General features: G+C 51.2%; 1 protein-coding gene across 3 annotated transcripts; it reads left to right on the forward strand.

Annotated features, from left to right (window-relative positions):
* The first annotated feature begins 1187 nt into the window (after positions 1-1187).
* Positions 1188-13935, forward strand: Card19 (caspase recruitment domain family, member 19). Of its 3 annotated transcripts, NM_001419150.1 has the most exons (6): positions 1250-1339; positions 9213-9355; positions 11719-11872; positions 12870-12929; positions 13089-13160; positions 13647-13935. In NM_001419150.1, the coding sequence occupies exons 1-6, from the start codon at positions 1333-1335 to the stop codon at positions 13760-13762; spliced, it is 552 nt and encodes a 183-aa protein (NP_001406079.1). In that variant the 5' UTR covers positions 1250-1332; the 3' UTR covers positions 13763-13935. The 3 variants fall into 3 exon arrangements, with proteins under 3 accessions (XP_063132639.1, NP_001406079.1, NP_001406080.1); NM_001419151.1 differs by lacking the exon at positions 12870-12929; XM_063276569.1 differs by having other exon boundaries at positions 1188-1339; positions 12870-13935.
* The last annotated feature ends 6050 nt before the right edge of the window (positions 13936-19985 follow it).

Consider the following 19985-nt stretch of genomic DNA (forward strand, 5'->3'; position numbering starts at 1 on the left):
CAGCTGCCTGATGGCTCTCCATCTGCCTGGCCAGTGAGGAAACCTCACTTTTTGCAGTGTTTAGCAAGGGGCAGGAGTGTATTGATCACTACCACTGGCTCCAAGAGTTTGGAGCTCTAAGTGACCTTGCAAGCCAATCTCCAGGTGCCTTTCAAGCCTCTCACTCCCAAGATGAGAATTTGGAGTACTGGGGAAGACTGAGGCAGACATGGAGGGCTCCGGGACCCGGAGGATTTTGAGACTATCCAGAAAATGCATCCAGACCTGGGGCCCCCATTCCTGGTTCTGGTTCCAATATCTCAAATTACAGCTCTAAAGTGTGCCACCCTAGCCGCACCAGTAGAGAGGCAAAATCTGGTGCCTGCTGCCATTGCTGGTTGGGAGGGTCCTGCCTCTACTACCCCCACAGATCTCCATTTCCTGGCTGGGGGCTTCCTGTGGTGGGTACCAGAGCTGGAAGGGCCAAGCCTACCTACAACAGAAGGGAAACAAGTTGGGAGGTGGAAAGAGTTATCTCCTGAGGCCACACATTTTATAGTTAGGAAAACGGAGGCTCAGTCAGACTACATGACTTTCTTAACTAGGTTGCAATGGCAGGCATCTTCCCTCTGTGTAAATGGGGGACTCGATAGAAGGATGACCCACCAAACTCACTGTTAAGTCTCAATTCACTGTCTGGTGGAGGCCCTGTCGACTTTGTTTGGTTCCTGGTTGCTAGGGAACTCCTATGTGACCTTGGGTAATTCTTGTCTCTTTTAAGACTCGGTTTCTTCATCCTGAAGGTGGGAGTGGGGTAGCCTGGGCGCAGCAGCGGAAAACTGAACCGAGAAGCTCACAACTACATCCTAACCTCCACAAACAGCACGGAGGAGGGGCTGCGGGGCAAAGGCGAAGGGGCGCGGACCCCGGTAGCTATTGGAGAGGCTGTGAGTGGGGCGAGCCTTAGGCCAGGACAGGGTTTGAGTTCTCTGGTCCAGACAGGGAACCGGGTACTGAGCTTCTCGGCTAAATCACTTATGCTGGCTGGAGCGGGACTGCCGGCATCGCTACCGGCGAAGCTCCTCAGGGGCGGGGCTCGCTGGTGCTTGTAGTTTAGGGTAAGGGAAGTTGTTTAGAGCTGGGACCGCGCCACTGCTGACGCGTCCCCGGAGCTCCGTACAGAAAGAGGCGTGACTAATTGGAGGGAGGGGCTTGGGCTAAGATGTCGTCGCTGGGAGGGGCCTCTAGAGAAGAGGCGGGGCTTAGGGTCAGGCCTGCGGGCGGCGGTCAGCGGAGCCCTCGGTCCGGGCGGCGGACAGCCGAGGACGACGGGGCGGCGCCGTGTCCTCCGCCATGACAGGTGGGCGCAGGGCCAGGAGGGCGACGGGAGCCGAGTGACCTTGGCGTCAGCTGGCGCCGGCATAAGAGGCGCGCGGTGGCGGGGTGTCCCGGGCTCTGCGCGGCGGTCCAGGGGCGCCAGGGGTCTCGGGTGCGGAGTGGGGGGCCGTCGCGGGCCACGGAGGCAGAGCAGCAGGTGAGCGCCTACCCCGTGCACTGCACGGGCTGCAGCTGCCGAGCGGGGCGGTGTCCCGGGACGAGATGGATCTGAGAGAGGGAAATGGTGCTCATCGGCTGTCTGCTGAGACTTTAGAGAGGCGATTGCACACATCCCCCTTGGAGGCGGGATCGGCGCTGCAAACCTGGGTAGCTTGTAGTACCAGGGAGGCGCCTGTGCTTCCCGCTTGCTCCGGGATGAGACTCCAGCCGAGTCCCTTACTCTAGATGGGTCTAGGGAATTTGGAACCAACAACTGGATCCCTGTTCTCCAGGCTGGCTTGGTAGCTCCAACCCAACCCTTTGGGGACTCGCCCACTTTATTCCTGATCCCAAAGGGACACAGTGACATTGCTGTGCTAAGTTCTCCCTGTAAAAGACCGTTGGGAGGATGAGTCAGCGAGGGACCCCTGCAGACATAGAGCCCAGGGAATGCAGTAGCTTCAAGATCCTACACTTTGTTTCTGGGAGTCTCTTATACTTACTTATATGGCAGAGTTCACCTGAGGTAGCCCAGAGAGTCTGGGTAACCCCAGAATACCCAGGAATCTCTACACTGGGGTCAGCATTGGTTATACACGAAAAATAAGACCCCTTCGGGCTGCAACCTGGTGACTTCTAGAACAGGTTAGAGGAGACTACCTCGATCTCTAACCATTCTCTCTACTTTGTTGTGCCTCCAGACCATCCTTGATTGGGGCGCAATTTCTGTATGTGTAGAGCCCTGCTTGAGCCCCTAATAGGCACTCTTGTTCAGAATGGCCATGTGGCAGGGGGGAGGTGGAGGTGGGGAACACACACAAGGAATATTATCTATGTAGTAATGTGGAGATAAAATCTCAGGTTGGGTAAGTGCCCCCAGACCACCCTGCTGGTCAGTGGTAGGAGCAGAATTGGGGGTAGCCTTGGCCTCAGCATTCTTGACTGGGCCCTGCCCTGCCTCTGTCTTCCCAGATCCTCCAGTAAGTTCATCAGGATGGATGGGACAGATCCCAGCTGTGTCCGGTTGGCCTCCAAGCGCCCATTGCAGAGACAGGATGCCCATGGAGAATGAGGCATCCCATCTCCAGCAGAGGGGGGAGGGGGCACACGGGGGTGTGCTTTTAGCTGGAAGGACACAGCCAGGCCCTGACTGTGGCAATGGTACACTTTCCTCTCTGTTGTCTACTTGCTGGCTTTTTGACACTTCTAACCATTCCACCTTTTTCTAGTGGAAGCCTGAGAGGGTTGGATGGGCAGCCCTGGGGCCACAGATCCCTTGTTCTTGGCTCAGTATCCTAGTGTGAGCTCGAGCTCTCTCTCTCTCTCTCTCTCTCTCTCTCTCTCTCTCTCTCTCTGTGTGTGTGTGTGTGTGTGTGTGTGTGTGTGTGTGTGTGTTTGGTGGCTACTGAGGGTTGTGTCTTCAGGAATAGGTAGTATCCCATGGAGTAAGTGATAACTTCTGGGCATGATTCAGAGAGGAGTCGATGCCCAAGTTCTGGACCCCAGGAGAATAGTGAATTCTTGGAAGGGGACTAAATAAGCCGGGCATGAATCAACTGGATATTCCCAGCCTGCAGCATGGGTCCTGACTCTAGTTGTGAGCTGCAGAAAGAAGGCTCTGGAACCAATCCTAGGGACAGAGAAAGGGCAGGTGGGGCTGGCTGCTTCAGGGTCCCAGATGCCAGGATGAGGACTTAGCTCTGGGCTGCTGGAGTTGAAGATGATGTGACAGGGCCAAGCTTCTGGTACCAGCTGGCAGGGAGGGAAGATAACAGGCAAGGGCTCATGAATTCTGCAGAGTGATCTATCTTTCTTTATCTAGTAAAGGCATTCCTGGCCTTGTTTACCAGAGCCTGGTATCCAGGCAGAGCCTTGCCTGAGTCTCTGTTACACTGAGTGGCTGCCTCTATGTGGTTGCATGAACAGCTTATAAGCCACAGGAAGCACAGGAAGTACATTGCTCTAAAGCTGCCGGCCTCAGCCCTGGGCTGGGCCACCCATGGCAGGTGACTCAGGGCTCCTATGACTCATGGCTTGTGGGCAGCAGAGGTCCATCATGGCTAGTAGCTCTCAGGGTAGGAGGAGACTCCTCTGAGGCATTGGCCACTATCCACCAGCAGACCTCGCCTTGCTTTTGGACCTTGTACTGAAACCAGAATTCTTCAGTGAGTGCCTACTATGTGTGGAGCCTTGTACACACTGGCACAATGTGAAGTCAGACAGCCTTGACTGCTCCTGTCTGGAAGAGAACAGACCCCCCCGACCCCGAATTCAGGGTGATTCATATGTCAATGACAGAAGTAGAATGTCAACAGGCAACCCCAGTGTGGCTGTTACCTCCAGGCTGATGGCAGACTTACAACCTTATTGTGCCTTCATTTTCCTCTCTGAAAGTGGGACAGTTGCAGGGATGGTGGGAGGATGGAGGTCATATGTAGGTATAAATAGAACCACGAAACACCTGCCCTGTGGAGTGCTCTGTGAGCTAGTTCAGTGTTGTTCATTTAAACTCTTTAATGAGATGCTGCAGGCTTTGGAGAGCCTGGCAATGTGGCAAGACACTGGGTGTCTTCGGGCTGTTGGTAAGTCTGTCTCCTCTGTACACTGTCAGGGGGCTGGGCCAGTATTCTGAGTCCCCAGCTGGCATGATGAGGTGGTACAGATGGCCTCAGACAGGGATGGAATGGCCAATGAGCCAAAGTGTGGGCCTCGGGGGAGCAATGGCTTTCAACCAGGACAGCGCTATCCCTATTAGCAGGGGATGGGGATGTAAGGAAGGCGGCCTGTTGATTCCCTACGCTGAGATGAAGCCTGGGACAGGTCTCACCTTTCCTGACATGGTGACCCTATTTGTAGAAACCCATCCTACCATACAGAGGTCTGATCCAATTGGGAAGCAGACACATATACTTGCTTTTAGATTTATTTTCTGCCTATGAATATTTTGCATACTTACATGTACCATGTGTGTTCCTGGTGCCAAGAAGGTCAGAGGAAGCCATGGATACCCTGGAACTGGAGCTGTAGACTATGTTCTTTCCAAGAGTAACACATGCTCTTAACCGCTGAGCCTCCCTCCAGCCCTTGTACTTGCTTTTAAAGAACAGTTGTGATGTATTTGATATTCTCTCTCTGTCTCTCTCTGTGTCTCTGTGTCTCTCTGTCTCTTTCTGTCTCTCTCTCTGTCTCTCTTCTCTCTGTCTCTCCTTCTCTCTGTCTCTGTCTCTCTGTCTCTGTTTCTGTGTGTGTCTCTCTCTGTCTCTGTCACACACACACACACACACACACACACACACACACACACAGGCCTACAACTGTGTAAGCATTAGGGAGATGGCATCTAGATGTTTCTGTGACTCAGGAAGACCCTTATGGCTCCTTCTCAAGTAGCCTTTCCTGACTCAGGGTGGCTCTGCTTTCTGTGACTCCCTCCTCCTGTCCCAGTTTTCTCACAAACATCAACAATGGAATTTTCCAAGTAAGTTTTCTTAATAGACTTATTATTTGTCTCATTCATTTTGAGTCAAAGTCTTTCTTTGTTGCCCAGGCTGCCTCAGCTTCTCCAGTAACCAGGACTGCAGATGTACACTGCCTGGCTCTGGGCTTTATTTGGGACTGTTGACTGAAGATTGAGGGAGTGGGCTCCCCGCACCCCCCTTACATCATTACTGCTGTCTACCTACCTATTATCATTAGCTGAAGCCCAGAATCTACACTATCGTCCTCTCCTTGGGTTGGACACTCCGTGGGCTTTGAGAAATATTTTATGCCACCATACAGAATAGTTTCACTGCCTACCACTCCCCTGTGGCCTGCTTCTCCCTCCCTCTCTCCCTCCCTACACATGCCTGGCAACCACTGATTCACTGTCTCCTTGGCATTGCCTTTTCTGCAGCTTGGTATCATTAGAGCCATATGGTCTGACAAGCTCTTGCACTTAGTAAAGTGTACTTAAGGCTCCTCCACACCATTCCATGTTGCTAGTTTATTTATCCCTTGCAGTGCTGAGGGCTGATCCCAGGACCTTGTGCATGCTAGGCAAGCTCTCTACCACTGAATCATATCTTTAAATTTTTTATTTTTGACACAGGGCTTCACTAAATCGCCTAAGCAGGCCTTGAAGTAGTAGGTCCTTCTGTCTCAGCCTAGCTCATCTTTCTCCCCCACATCTTGTGATGTGTATGGGTATGTGTTTGTATGTGTGTGTGTGCCTGCATGTGAGTGTATGTGTGTATATATGTATCTGTATGTGTGTATGTGTGTATATATCTGTATGTGTGTATGTGTGTATATATCTGTATGTGTGTATGTGTATATGTGTATGTGTTGTGTATGTGTTGTGTATGTTGTATATGTGTATGTGTGTGCATGTATTCTGTATGTATATGTATTGTGTGTATGTGTTGTGTATGTGTGCGCATGTGAAGTTGTATATGTGCTTGTGTGTATATATCTGTGTGTGTGTATATATCTGTATATGTATGTGTTGTGTATCTGTATGTGTGTATATGTTTGTGTGTGTATGTTGTGTATGTGTATGTGTGTATGTGTATGTGTGTATGTGTATGTGTGTGCATGTGTTCTGTATGTGTGTGTATGTGTGTGCATGTGTTCTGTATGTGTGTGTATGTATTGTGTGTGTATGTGTAATGTGTCTGTGTGTGTGCGCATGTGCGTATGTTGTATATATGCGTGTGTGTATATATCCATATGTGTGTGTATATGTGTGTATATATCTGTATATGTGTGTATGTGTTGTGTATGTATCTGTATGTGTGTGTATATGTTTGTGTGCTTGTGTGTGTTTATGTATTGTGTATGTTCTGTATATGTATGTTGTATATGTGTATGTGTGTGCATGTGTTCTGTATGTGCGTGTATGTATTGTGTGTGTATGTGTGATGTGTCTGTGTGTGCACATGTGTGTATGTTGTATATGTGCGTGTATGTATGTATCCGTATATGTGTGTATATGTGTGTATATATCTGTATATGTGTGTATGTGTTGTGTATGTATCTGTATGTGTGCGTGTGTGTGTGTGTGTGTGTGTGTGTGTGTGTGTGTATGTGAAGTCAGAGGATAATACTGGTGGCAGTCCTCACCTTCTACCTTGTTTGAGACTATCTATCTTCTGTCACTCATTGCTATATATGCCAGGGTAGATGGCCCAGATGCTGCTGGGGATTCCTCAGCCTCCAGCTCCACTTTTGAGGCAGGGTCCTAGAGTTCACCAGTTCAGCTAGATGCCCTGTCTAGTGAGCTCTAGGGATCTGCCTGTCTTAACCTCCTCAGTGCTGGGATTACAGGTTAATGCCAACACGCCTGAGCTTCTGGGTTCTGAAGAATTTAACTCTGGTCCCCACATCTGTGTATAGCCCCAAGCATAACTGAGCCATATTCTTTTTGTTTGTCTTTTTGTTTGTTTGTTTTTGTTTTTGGTCTCACATTATTTAGCCTAGACTGGCCTTGAACTCATAATCCCCCTGCCTCTGCATTCCATAATGCCAAAACTACAGATGCCGATCACTGTACTCTCTGTCATCTCTGATGCTAATAGTTTGAGTCATTTTTGCCATTCTAGCTAAGTATCTGTTAATTCTGTTGACCTTTTCAGTGAATAAACATTGGTTTTGTTGATTTTTCTCTTTTATAAATGTCCTCTTCTCTCGGTTATCTTCAGTCTGGTCAGTGCTATTCTCGTCTTCTGTTAGCTTTGCATTGGGCTTTTCTCGTGTTCTTCCTCCTTCCTTACAGTTTGGCTGAGGTGTAATGTTGGGCTATTAATTTTAGCTTGTTTTGTTTTTTTTTTTTAAGATTTTTATTTATTTCATGTATGTGAGTACACTGCAGCTATCTTCAGACACACCAGAAGAGGGCATCAGATCCCATTACAGATGGTTGTGAGCCACCATGTGGTTGCTGGGATTTGAACTCTGGACCTCTGGAAGAGCAGTCAGTGCTCTTAACCGCTGAGCCATCTCTCCAGCCCATTAGCTTTTTTTTTTTTTTTTTTGGGTTCTTTTTTTTCGGAGCTGGGGACCGAACCCAGGGCCTTGTGCTTCCTAGGCAAGCGCTCTACCACTGAGCTAAATCCCCAACCCCTAGCTTTTTTTTTTTTAGACAAGGTTTCACTATGCACTATGTAACTCCAGCTAGCCCATACTTATATAGATTAAGGTGGCCTCAAACCCATAGCAATCTACCTGCTTGTGTCCAGGGAGTGGTAGGATTGAAGCAGGTGCTGTGCCTGGTCCAAGCTCTGTCGCTAGAAATGTGGGCCTTTATGGCTGTTGTTTCTCCCTCTTGGAGGCGCCCTTGCTCCATTCCTCTTACACTTGGTAAGTTTGTTTCTTATTTGTCCCGATGTTGTTTTCAGTGTATTCTGTGGTTTCATTTCCACCTATTAGTAGTTGGATTCCCAAAAATGTGTGAACTCTGGTGGTATTGATGGATGTTTCATGTCATGTGATCAGAAAACGTCATTTGATTTAAATGCTTTTAAATATAGGAGGACTTATTCTGTGGCCCTGGATCTGCTCGTTTTGTGATCTAGAGTATGTTCCATATGAACTTGGGAAAAGTGTGGGTTTTTTTTTTCTTTTCTTTTCTTTTCTTTTCTTTTCTTTTCTTTTCTTTTTTTTTTTTTTCCGGAGCTGGGGACCGAATCCAGGGCCTTGCGCTTGCTAGGCAAGTGCTCTACCACTGAGCTAAATCCCCAACCCCCAAAAGTGTGGTTTTTATGTTACAGGGTAGTTTGTTTTCGTGTGTGACTTTTAGGTACAGTTTATAGGATTGTAAGTCTTCTGTTTCCTTTTCGACCTTATCTGGTTATCTGTTGTTTAACCTCTCTAAATACGATAGAGCTGTCTGTTTCTCCCTTTGGTTCCACCAATATTTCCTGATATTTGGGGATCTGGAACAGTGCATATGAGTTTATAGTTGTTACACATTCCTGATGAATTAACCTTTTATTAACATATGCTGGGTTTTTTGATCTCTTGTACCAGTTTTGACTTAGTGTCTATTTTGTCTAACGCTAATATAGCCACGCCTACTCTGTTTTGGTTTCTGTTCACAATCAAGTGCGTCCAACCTGACACCTAGGGGCCACCTGGGGCTGGATGTGTCTCCGGACAGCTGTGCATATAGCCCAATACAAAATTGGAAACTTATGGCATTATGAGGTTGTTTTTGAACATAACGTTTAATAACAACTTTCCATGTTGAAATGTCAAAAGATCTGACTGCCCATGTGGAATGTCTTTTTAATTCCTTTTTCTTTCAACTGGTTTTTGTGTTTAGCTCTATAACGAGCATCTTGTCAGTATTTAAGGCCATTCTGCTCATCTTTGCCTTTTAATTAAAGAGTTCAACCAATTTACATTTAAAGTAATTTTTGATAATGAAAGGTTTATCTCTATTTGTGTTTTATGAGTCTTTTAGCTTTTTCAACCTTCATTTCTACCTTTACTGATTTCTTTTTTCTTTTTGGTAACATTTTGATTCTCTTATTTATTTTATGTATATTCTATAGATATCTTCTTTGTCCTTAACATGAAAATTACAGATGCACCCTCCAGAGAGACTGTCGCCCTTCCGGCAGGTGTAGGCTTCCCGTGGTCAGCACCAAGGGTGCCATCTTTGGTCCCCCTTAAGGCTGTGCTAGCTCACCTCATGCTGTTCGCATGTGTTCCAGATCAGACCTACTGTGACCGGCTGGTACAGGACACTCCTTTCCTGACAGGACAGGGTCGCCTGAGTGAGCAACAAGTAGACAGGATCATCCTCCAGCTGAACCGTTACTACCCACAAATCCTTACCAACAAGGAGGCTGAAAAGGTGCTGAGGGGTGAGCGGGACCAGGGAACCTCTTGGGTGTCTCCTCTCTGAGCTGGGAAAATGGCCAGAGGCCCTGAATTGTTGTCTCAGGAGACGCCTCGGGAGCTCGCAGGAGTCACGTCTGGGCTCGGGCCAATCCACGAGCTCAGATCATCAGATCTTTCTGCCTCAGTCTCAGATGTTCTTGTGGTTGCTGATCCCTTCCAGATTATGCAAAGTTTTCGGGAGGTGATACATGGTGTCTTAGTTAGGGTTTCAGTTGCTGTGATGAAACACCAGGACCAAAAGCAATTTGGGGAGGAAGAGCTTTATTTGGGTTATGCTTCCACAACCATAGTGTGTCACTGAAGGACGTCAGGACAGGAACTCAAACAGAGAAGAAACATAGAGGCAGGAGCTGATGCAGAGGCCATGGAGGGGTGCTGCTTCCTGGCTTGCTCCATGCTCAGCCTATAGAGCCCAGGACCATAGCCCAGGGCTGGCATCATCCACAGTAGCCTGGGCTCTCCCCCATCAATGTTCTACAGGCTTGTCCTACAGCCTAATCTTGTGAAGGCATTTCTCAATTGGGGTTCCCTCCTCTCAGATGACTCTAGCCTCTGATATAAAATTAGCCATCACACACGACAGCGCACAACAACATAGGAATCCGAGGGGGCCCAGGAAGGAGGGACTGTAAGTCTGGACCTGGAGCTGGGCATCCGGTTCGGTTGGTAAAGTGATATCAGCGTGAACACGAGGACTTGAATGTGCATCTCTGAACCTGTAACCCTAGCAGACAGAGACAGGTTGAGCCCAGGGGTTTGCTGGACAAACAGTTTAGCCAAAATGGTGAACTCCAGGTTCAGCGAGTGACTCTTATCTCAAAAAAGTAAGGTACAGAGCCATTGAGGAAAGCATCCTCACACGACCTCTGGCCTCTGCATGCACCCGCAGGGGTAAGCACCCATACCTGCCCCCAACACACACTGTGGGACCACACCGGGGCTCTTTGCTTGGCATTTTCCAGAGAGTCAAAGCGTGTGGCAGCTCACTGCACTTCCCTTTTTATTCTTCCTGTTTATAAGGCCGTCCTATATTAGGTAGGCAGTGGAGGTTGACCCTACCCACAGCCGAGCTGGGCTCGCCTGGCCAGGCAGACTTGAGGGAGGCTGGTCCCACCGAGAGCTTCAGTACCCCATCTGTAAAACAAGCATGGTATTCCACTTGGCTCAGAGACTGGGGCCTGGCCTGGCCCATCCGAGCCAGGTGAATAGCTGCCAAGCACATTCTTTCTGTACCACTCCAGGTTCTCACGTACAGCGCTGCGTGATAGCTGAAGTCATCACCCCATTTTACAGATAGGGCAACCAAGGCCTCAGGGGTCACAGCTACAGACACCAAAACGGATCTGCCAGAGATAGCATTGCAGATGCGGTCCCTGGGCTTTGTGTCACAGGGCTAATCCTGCCTTGTCTGCCTAGGCCTGAAAAGAGGACCCTGAGAAGCAATAATAGGTTTGGGGGACAAGGGATGAAATTTGGGCCTAGATCTCCCCAGGTTTCAGTACATGCCCCTGGCAGTCTTACCAATACTGGAGGGAGGACTGCATAGGACAGTGGATGCCAGAGACCCACTAGCCCTTTGAGGGTCATCCTTTCTGGGACGTTGTCACAAAGCAGGGTCAACTCAGGTTGCCTGTCAACCCGGCCACTTACAGTGTGAGCCACACAGTGGTTTTAAAAAGTGACAGGCTCAAATTCATCTCATTGTGGCACATAAGTTTCTAAAGTTCCTACCAAAAGTAGGGAAGTACCTTACAGGCCCGGCCCGGCAGGCTTCTCTTACCTCTGGTCAGTTTTCAGCTGCCGCCACCAGGGGGCAGCACCAGACCACAACCTCCTGGTCTGTCCACTGACCTTCTCAACCACATTAGAAGAAACTGCTCTTTTCTCGATTGGCTTTTGAAATAGGAGATTCACGTCCCTACAAACTGAAAAATCGTAGCGATTGTCACGTATGCCGTCACCCGTGCTCTGTAACAACCCCACCACGTGGGATTATTTCCCTTTTACAAGACCTGAGTCCCAGACGGTTGAAGTGATTCACTGAGGCCACATGGGGAGAAGCCACTTTGAATCTCATTACTTAGGGTGATGACCCCCACACCCTGATTTCTTGGTGACCTCTCCCAGCTCATTGCCCTGGAGACACAAGTATTAGCCAACACTTAGCTTGCAATTGACTGCTCTAGTGTTGGGTGTGTATATCAATGGGTGGTGTGAGGGGTTATGACGGTTCTGAGGTCTGTGGCTCTGAGCTGTGGTCCTGAGTGCTGTGCCTCACAGCTGTCCCATCCAGCCTACCCTTTATTTTGCCCCCAGTTCCGGAACCCCAAGGCATCCCTGCACATACGGCTCTGTGACCTCCTGAGCCACCTACAGCAGCGTGGGGAACGGCACTGTCAGGAATTTTACCGAGCACTGTACATCCATGCCCAGCCCCTGCACAGCCACCTGCCCAGCCGCTACACTCCTCGTAAGTCCTGCTCCTTATCCCTACCTGTACTGTTCCACACTTACCAGGGACGGCACCCGCTCAACTGTGGGCAGCATGGCAGTCCTCAGTGCCTCAGATGCCCAGCCTGGGTATCTCTTCCCTTACCTGTCCCTCCTCTGAGATCTCCCAGGGAGAATAGCACAGGCTGGCATGGGTCTGCCTCTCCCTCTGTCCTCCTCTCCCCTCTCTGATGCTCCCCTCCCCGATGCCAGCTTTCACATAGCAGCCACCGTTCCACGTATCCAGTCTGCCTCCCCCTGTGTGCTGTGACTATGTCTTCATTTCTAAGTAGCATCTTCCTTCTCACATCCCTGTGCTCCTTGGCCATGCCAGCAGAGTGTGACCAAGCCCACAGCAGACCCTAACTCTATCTGCCTTTTGTATCTTCCAGTCTGTTCACGTGGGGATTTTGTAGAGCATCTTTGGGTATAGGTGTGGGTGGTAGGTAAGAGAGATTGTGATCTCAAAGCCCTAGGTGATATGTAGGTCCCAAGGATCTGGGGGGGTCACTGGAGCTGCTGGGATCGTGGTGGCTCAATTCCACAGTTCTCTGCTTGGAAAACTGGGAGGAGGTGCCACTACACCAGACAGAAAGATGAGGTGACTCTGCCCATGAGTTCAGCTGGGACTCGTGTGGACACTGGGGGACAGAATGAATAGGCTCCCCCTCTCCCCTCTGAAAGCATTTCGCTGGGTCCTTCAGAACCCTGCTGGAGCTTAGCCACATCCCACTGGAAATAAAGCACCTTTTATGGTTCCTAGGTGCCCCGGGGTGTGTGTGCCTGCTAACCCTATGGGGACATCTAGGGCAAAGTTCTTGATAGTGGGCTTGCCCACAGCACCCACTGTGGTGGCCCAGAAGAAACACGAGTGAGCCTAGCAGCTCAGGAGTCAGAGACTACCTCGGGTTTCCCTGGGGACAGCCCCACTCTCAGCCCAGCCCTATACTAACCACGCTCTGTAATTTTGTTTCCAGACAACTCAGATTGCAGAGAGCTGGACTGGGGCATCGAGAGGCGTGAGCTGAGTGACAGGGGTAACGCCCCCCACCATCTCCTTTCTTTTTCCCTTTTCCCTCAGGGCTCTGTCTGTGTCCCAAGGGCCTCTCCATCCCACATCGGGCTTTCTGTTAGGGGACAGGCCCCCTATAGTGCTCACCAACTGGTTCAGGTCACTCATATTCCTTTCTTCCCAGGACCCATGAGCTTCCTGGCAGGCCTGGGTCTGGCAGCGGGCCTGGCCCTCCTCCTCTACTGCTGTCCACCAGGTGAGTGTCGGCCACCTCCAAGCCCCTAAGGAGGTGATGGGGGTCAGAGAGTGACAGCTCATCAACAGAGCGCTCAGACAGCAGAGTTGAAAGTCAGAGAGCCCTGCCATCTTGGAGTTACCTCCCCTGATGAGAAGTGATATCACAGCCCCTACAAGCCCAACCCCACTGAGGCCTGAAGCTTGCAGCCAGCCTTGCCTGCTCTGCCTCCCCTGCTCTGTGATGCCTGGGTTTGCCATCTGGGACAGCCTTTGGGGATAGGGTGGTGTGGGCTTGTACACTGAGGCCTGGGAGTTACCCAGGCAGGAGCTTCTGGGCTCTAGGGTCAGAGCCAATTCTGATCTTTGAACCCAAATACAAAGACCACGTGTGAATGGGAAGTAGAGGCAGGACTGTTCCCCTGCCTGCTTCAGTCCAGAGGCATCCAGGGCAGAGCCCCTTTCATGGCTGTCCCTTGGACCGCCACTCCTCCCCTTTGTCTTCCAGACCCTAAAGTGCTGCCCGGGACCCGTCGCGTCCTTGCCTTCTCCCCCGTCATCATTGACCGGCACGCCAGCCGCTACCTGTTGGCCTTCCTGGCAGATGACTTCGGAGGACTTTGACGATCACACACCCTGGGCCTTACCTGCTGTTTAACCAAAGAATCCCCTGGCTGCCCACTGTGGGGCCCATACTTCTTTTCTAAATACTTATTTTTCATTATTTATGATTTCTACGAGAACACATCACCTTCACTGTATAAGGTGCTTAATATTAAATGCCAGGTGCATCTGCCTGTCTCATGTCCTCTTCTTGGGAGGGGTGTGTGTGCGTGCGTGCCTGTCTGTCTGTCTGTCTGCCTGCCTGCCTGCCTGCCTGCCTGCCTGCCTGCCTGCCTGCCTGCCTGCCTGCCTGTCTGTCTGCCTGCCTGCCTGTGTGTTCCTGTTCTAACAATGGCTACTCACCCAGGACTGGCCTAGGCTTTGAGTCCAGCTTTGGCCCAGAGACATGCCTCCTCCAGGTACCCCCACCATCTCTCCTACATCAAATGTCCTACATCGTCCCCTCACTCTCATCATTCACACACTTTAGATGTTCATATACCCTCTTCTCCCATTCCCTCTCTCTTCAGACAACCATCATCTTCTAACGATACCCCACACAGTCCCTGACCCCTTTACCACGTATGCCCTGCTGCCCAGTCCCTTCCCTCGCAAATCTTAGCCTTCCTGGTTCTTCCTGCCTGGATGTCCTTGTTGGCCTCATCACCTGGCTTTGCTCTCTAGCCCACAGGCCAGCATGGGGAGAATGGCAGTCCCTCCCTGATGCTGACTGGTTTCAGCCCTCACCACTGGTAGTTGTGACCCCAGTAGGTGACAAGAGCCCAGGAGCACCAACACCCAGAAATGCCAGTTCCCTTGAAAGCCTCAGAAAGTGTAGACCTTTATCCCCACTTTTCCCATTGGCCATTGCTACCCAGCCAGGAAAGGGGAGATGAGCACTAGGTCAGGGCTCTGGGTCCCTGCCCTTTGCCTGGTGGTCACTGTCCTGTCACAAATCTCAGTTCCTCCACACCCGTTGAGCCTCCATGCCCTGGAGAGTAGAGTTCTAATGGAGGTGAGCCCTTGAACCCAGATCGTAGCTAATAGCAAGTGTGAAAATAGCATCCGTGCTGTGACAGATGGGCTAGGTGTGACTGGACACCAGGCCTCAGCTGTGTGCAGCATGGTAGAAAACGCAGTCCTTGTCACTAACCCACAAGGGCCACCCTGCCCAGGGCACTAGACAGGACAAGCAGTTCATAGAAACTTCTAGATCCTTTGGAGATGAAGGTCATGGTACGGTCGAGGTTCTCTGCACTGGTTCTTCACAGACCTTTCCGGGATCTCATCCAGCTGTTCCTGCATCCTAGATCCGGGGTCTCTGTCTAGTTCCCTTGATTGAGGATCTGTATCCCTCTGTTGCCTGCCTTTGGGGCCCTTTCCTCCTACTGGGCTGCCTCATCTAGTCTCAGTAGGAGGCTAGTCTTACTGCAGCTTGACATGCAAGGCTGAATTGATCTCCATGGGAGGGCTGCCCCTTTTTCTGAAGAAGGAGACACTGGGAGAAGGTCTGTACCCGGGCATGGGTGACTCCCCCATGGACATGTAGACAGTTCCTCCTTCCTTTAGAACTTCCCTATCAAGTAGGGACTCAAGCTCCTTTTCTCCATCCTGTGACCACGTGCAATTAGGGAGAATTGCATACATCTGGTTGGGAGGGGCGGCTCTATACTCAGGGGAGGGTACAGTGACCTCTCCTACCCCTTCCTTCCATGAGGAAAGTCAGTCAACAAGCCCAGCTGTGTGATCTTTTGTCAGCAGGCCCAGCCAAATTACCGGAGACGGTCAGTTTGGCTTAGAAAGTAGTCCTCTTGTGCAGTGGCACACTTACAAAGTTACACATGTGTGCACAGTACTCTGGATGTACATACATGCTTATGCTGTGTGCATGTACACGTTCACTCACATGTATGCCATGTGTGCAGATACACGGGTCCACTCGCACGCAAACTCACACATAAAAGGCACCAGACACGGAATATGCGTCAGGACACCTGATGGGTTTGGGTCAGGGTGTCTGTAAGGCTCGGGTCAGGATGCCTGGAGAGTTTGTTCTTGAGTGTTTACCCCACCAGTTCCTCCACACCAGCCTTTTTTGAGGAAACACAACATCGTCAACTTGCGGAGTCATCATGAGTCTGTTTTCTACCAAGTTTCCGGAGTCACACGTGCTAGGGCTTGGAAAGTACCAGGGCAGGCTCAAAACTGAGATGACCCAAACGTGAGAAGTGGTGGGCATGGTATTGGACCCCCAGGGAGGGATTCCACTCAAATCGTGGGCTCATAGAGCACGTGGGAGCAGCAAACACAAGGAGAGGATTCTGGTTACCTCTCTGCCTAGCGGCTAACCCAGGCCCTTAGGCTGGTGCCCTGAATGTATAGTGCGCATGCTCCATTCTGCGCCATTGGCCAACTGCAGGCAAAGGTGAAGGGAGGCGGGGTCTCTCTCTCTCTCTCTCTCTCTCTCTCTCTCTCTCTCTCTCTCTCTCTCTCTCTCTCTCTCTCTCTCTCTCTCTCTCTCTCTCTCTCGTCTCTCTCGGCACCTACTTGTGTGCACTAAAGAACCTTGGGCACAGAGTGTTGTGCGAACTGACCACTTTGTTGGAGTGTTACCCGATACATGACCCAGTAAAGACACCTGGTGGAAGTGACACGTGTGGACAGGCTCAACTTGGCCCCAGAACATGAAAAAGGGTCTCAGGTGGCCCCTTCTGTCACCCAAAGGCTGGGGATGCCTAGGATGGTGGCTGGGAAGGTCCTTGGTCTGGTCCCCATTTGACACCACCGCATATGCCCTTCCTTGAGATGCCCCAAAGACCTGTGAGCCCTGGTCCGCTGGGCTGTTCAGGAGGGCATTACCCTAATGTAGCCTCCCAGGATTGCTGACTTTCTCCTCCTACCCTGAGGCTCTTAGCCTGTCAATCCCTGGACATAGGCTGTCCCCTGATGCCCCTCCAAGAGTGTCCCAGACACATTCCATAGCTGGACTCAAAGCCTGTGACTGAGGCTTTCAACATCCTGGACGTTAACGGCTGCTTGCTGCTGGGCTGGTTCTCCACAGGACTTTTCCTTTAAGCTGAATCCTGTGGAGGTGACAGTAAAGGAACTCCCTGCCTGGACCTCAGTATCTCCATCAGACCCTGCCCTCCCTTCCAGCCATCTTGTCACATGGTGCTTGTGACCTAGAATGACTTAAGTCCACAAGAAGCAAGGGGCACCCCCTGGCCGCTTGCTCACTGATGCCCCTTGTAAAACAGGACGGCTGGGGTCTCGTGTCAGCACACCGCAGTGCTAGAGGTTCCAATAAGCCATTCCCTCTGTGGGCAACCCTTGTCGTCTGTCCTCCACAAAGCCTTCTGGTCCTGGGTAAGATGTCCCTGACTCCTTGAGACTGTCTTGGACACTCAAGTGAAAATGGTGTCTGCTCTTGGGGGCAGTGTTCCCAGAAGACAAGAGGATTGGGGGGGGGTAGTGCAGAATGGAGAAGCCCTCCCAACACAAGGAGTTCGAGGGGGTTCTGGAGTAGAATGGATAGAGTGCGGTGGAGTGGTCAGCAAGCACACAGGTCAGTGGGGACAGAGGGCACACGAGGGCGGAGCCCAGAAACGCATCTGCATCTTGCACAACCCAAGCTGATGATTTGGGGGTGTTCTGACTCTGCTCTTGTGTGGTGTCATTTTTCCAGTTACTGCTGGGTCAGCATGGGCAGGCTGGGCCACCTTCCCTTTGCAGATGGCTCGAGGGACCCTGCCAAGGTCCTCTAGCCATAAGCTCAATCAGCCCCCGACCACGGCTCTCTCTGGTGGGTGCTGGGCATGTACCCTCGTTCAGATGAGGATCTGGGACAAGTGGACCTGAACTGTCTATTGACTTTGGCGCCTAAAGGTGCTCAGGGAGATGGAGAACCAAGGGACACTGCTCTGCTCCATCTGCTCAGTTCTCTGTCTCTCCTCTATGCAGTGAGTGCGAGAATGAGGACCCGGTTTAAACAACAGGGGAGTGTGCATGGCACGGCGTAACTTGGAGAGGCACTGATTAAACCACTATTGGCGCTCCCCACAACTCGGTTTTTTGTTTGCTTGTTTTTGAATTTTGAGGCAAGGTCTCTGTAGACCAGGCTGGCCTTGAACTCACAGAGATCTGCGTGTCTTTGCCTCCTAAGCACTGGGATTAAGGATGTTTGCCACCGTGACCAGCCTCTTGTCAGTTTTAATCTGACAATAAATCAAGATCCTGCTACTATCTTGCTGAGAACCCAGGGCACAGGGGGATGAGGGAGGTTGTGTTTCAAGGATCCTCATGTCCCATTTTGCAGTTGACCTGGCAGGTGCCATGGGTGTGAGGGAGGGATTACTCTGGCCGGAGAGTGGGTAGTGGCAGAGGGCAGTGAGCTAGGGTACAGAGAGCAACAGCTGGGGTCCCTCCTGGAGCCCCTTCCAGATTAGTGGCACTGGAGTCAATGTTTTCCCAAAATTAAGTGTCTGAGAAGGAACAAAGTATCTGGGAAAGAACAACAGAAAGTAATGAAAGATGGGAAATGGAGTTATCCCCCAATGAAATCAGGAGGGAGGAGAGGGCATGTGGAGAACTGATGAGGGGGTAGGCTGAGTGACAGGTGCGGGGAGAAGGGAACACCTGTCACCCAAGTATCCAGGATCACATCAGCACAACAGAATAGGCCCTCCACCAGCCCAGCCCCCTGCCCACATCGGCTCTCGAAGGACAGGTGGTGAGGCCAGAAATGCTACAGGGACATCCTATAAAATCCGTAATGCTCAGACATGGCCAGTGTTTGCCACAGGCTGAACGGGACAGTGGTGAGTGGAGGGCTGGGCCAGACCAGAGCTCATCCCCAAGAGAAGCAAGGGAGCTGGGGAGATGCTCAGCTGTGCAAACATGAGGACCTGATCCCCAGCACCTCCAGAAAATGCCTGGCATGACAGTGTGTGCCTGCAGTTCCATTGCTGGGGAGGTGGAGACAGAATTGGATGCCTGCTGTTGGCTCTCTCTCTCTCTCTCTCTCTCTCTCTCTCTCTCACACACACACACACACACACACACACACACACACACACACACAGAGACAGACACAGAGAGAGACAGAGACACAGAGACACAGAGACACAGAGAGAGAAAGAGACAGAGGCACAGAGACACAGAGAGACAGAGAGACAGAGACAGACAGAGACAGAGAGGCAGAGAACTGGGTATACCCATTACTCCCAGCTCCAGCAGAGACCCCTGGCCCTCAGGAGACGCAACAGGTATAACTCTCATTCTCTGCATATCAGTGCTGGCCTTGCATCAGGCTAAGTGCTGGTGGGGGCAGGTGGCATGGGTCTCTGAGTGTGGGGGAGTCATAGAGGACAGGGCTGAGAGAACAGGGACGCATCCACAGGTGATGGGTATTGGGGGACAGGGACACACACACACACCCCGAGAGGTCAGGCCATGGGGGGGTCTCACCAGGGGTGGCAAATGCCCCATCAAAGTCAGGTCTGAGCACAGGTCCCTGGTGGAGAAAGCTACATGCTCACTCCGAGGTAATCAGGATGACAGGCTGGCCTCAGTGAAGCCACTTCAGAGCCCCTCTAGTCCCATCTGGGGTTTCCTCTTTTGATGAATAAGGAACTAAGCCATGTGTTGGCCAACATCCGGCAGCTGAGTCCAGGCATGCAGGTGGCTGCTGGCCAGCCCGTGCTGGGGGACACAGCAGGGGCGCAGTGCCAGGAGGTATGGCCCCAAGCCAGGTCTGGTCAGACCCAGGCCATTTGCACAGGATGCTAGACTCTCGGGCTCTTTTTCAGATCCTTTGCACCCAGCCCCTTCCGTAGTGTGCCCCAGTTTTGAGTTTGTGGGTTCTGGGCTCAATCAGTCCTCTTGCCTCAGCTTCTTGAGTAGCTGGGACTGCAGACGTGTGTACCCCTGCACTCAGCTTTCCCCCTGGAACTCTCTTAACGACAGGGTTTCCTGTGGCCAAAGATAACCTCAGACTTACTGGGTAGCTGAGGATCACCTTGATCTTCTGACCTCTCTGCTTCTGCTTCCTGTGTGGAATTACGGGCACGCATCATGGCTTTCCCGGGTATTTTAAAGGGATTGGACCGTTTCTCCCACAGGTGTTTTCTCTCATCCATCGCTTGGGTACCAGGTTAGGGGAGGGGGCTTCTGTGGTGTCTTAGGGCCTCAGATCATAGAGGGCCTTACTGCTCATGAGTGAGGGATAGATAGGGAGTTAGGGTTT

This window comes from Rattus norvegicus, chromosome 17, assembly GCF_036323735.1.
Source record: "Rattus norvegicus strain BN/NHsdMcwi chromosome 17, GRCr8, whole genome shotgun sequence".
NCBI classification, from domain to species: domain Eukaryota; kingdom Metazoa; phylum Chordata; class Mammalia; order Rodentia; family Muridae; genus Rattus; species Rattus norvegicus.

Excerpts from the sequence above, each read along its gene's own strand:
- Card19 (XM_063276569.1), top strand. Across the intron at positions 9,356-11,718 it reads CCAACAAGGAGGCTGAAAAG|TTCCGGAACCCCAAGGCATC; the intron begins GTGCTGAGGGGT and ends TTTTGCCCCCAG. Across the intron at positions 11,873-12,869 it reads GCCCAGCCGCTACACTCCTC|ACAACTCAGATTGCAGAGAG; the intron begins GTAAGTCCTGCT and ends TTTTGTTTCCAG.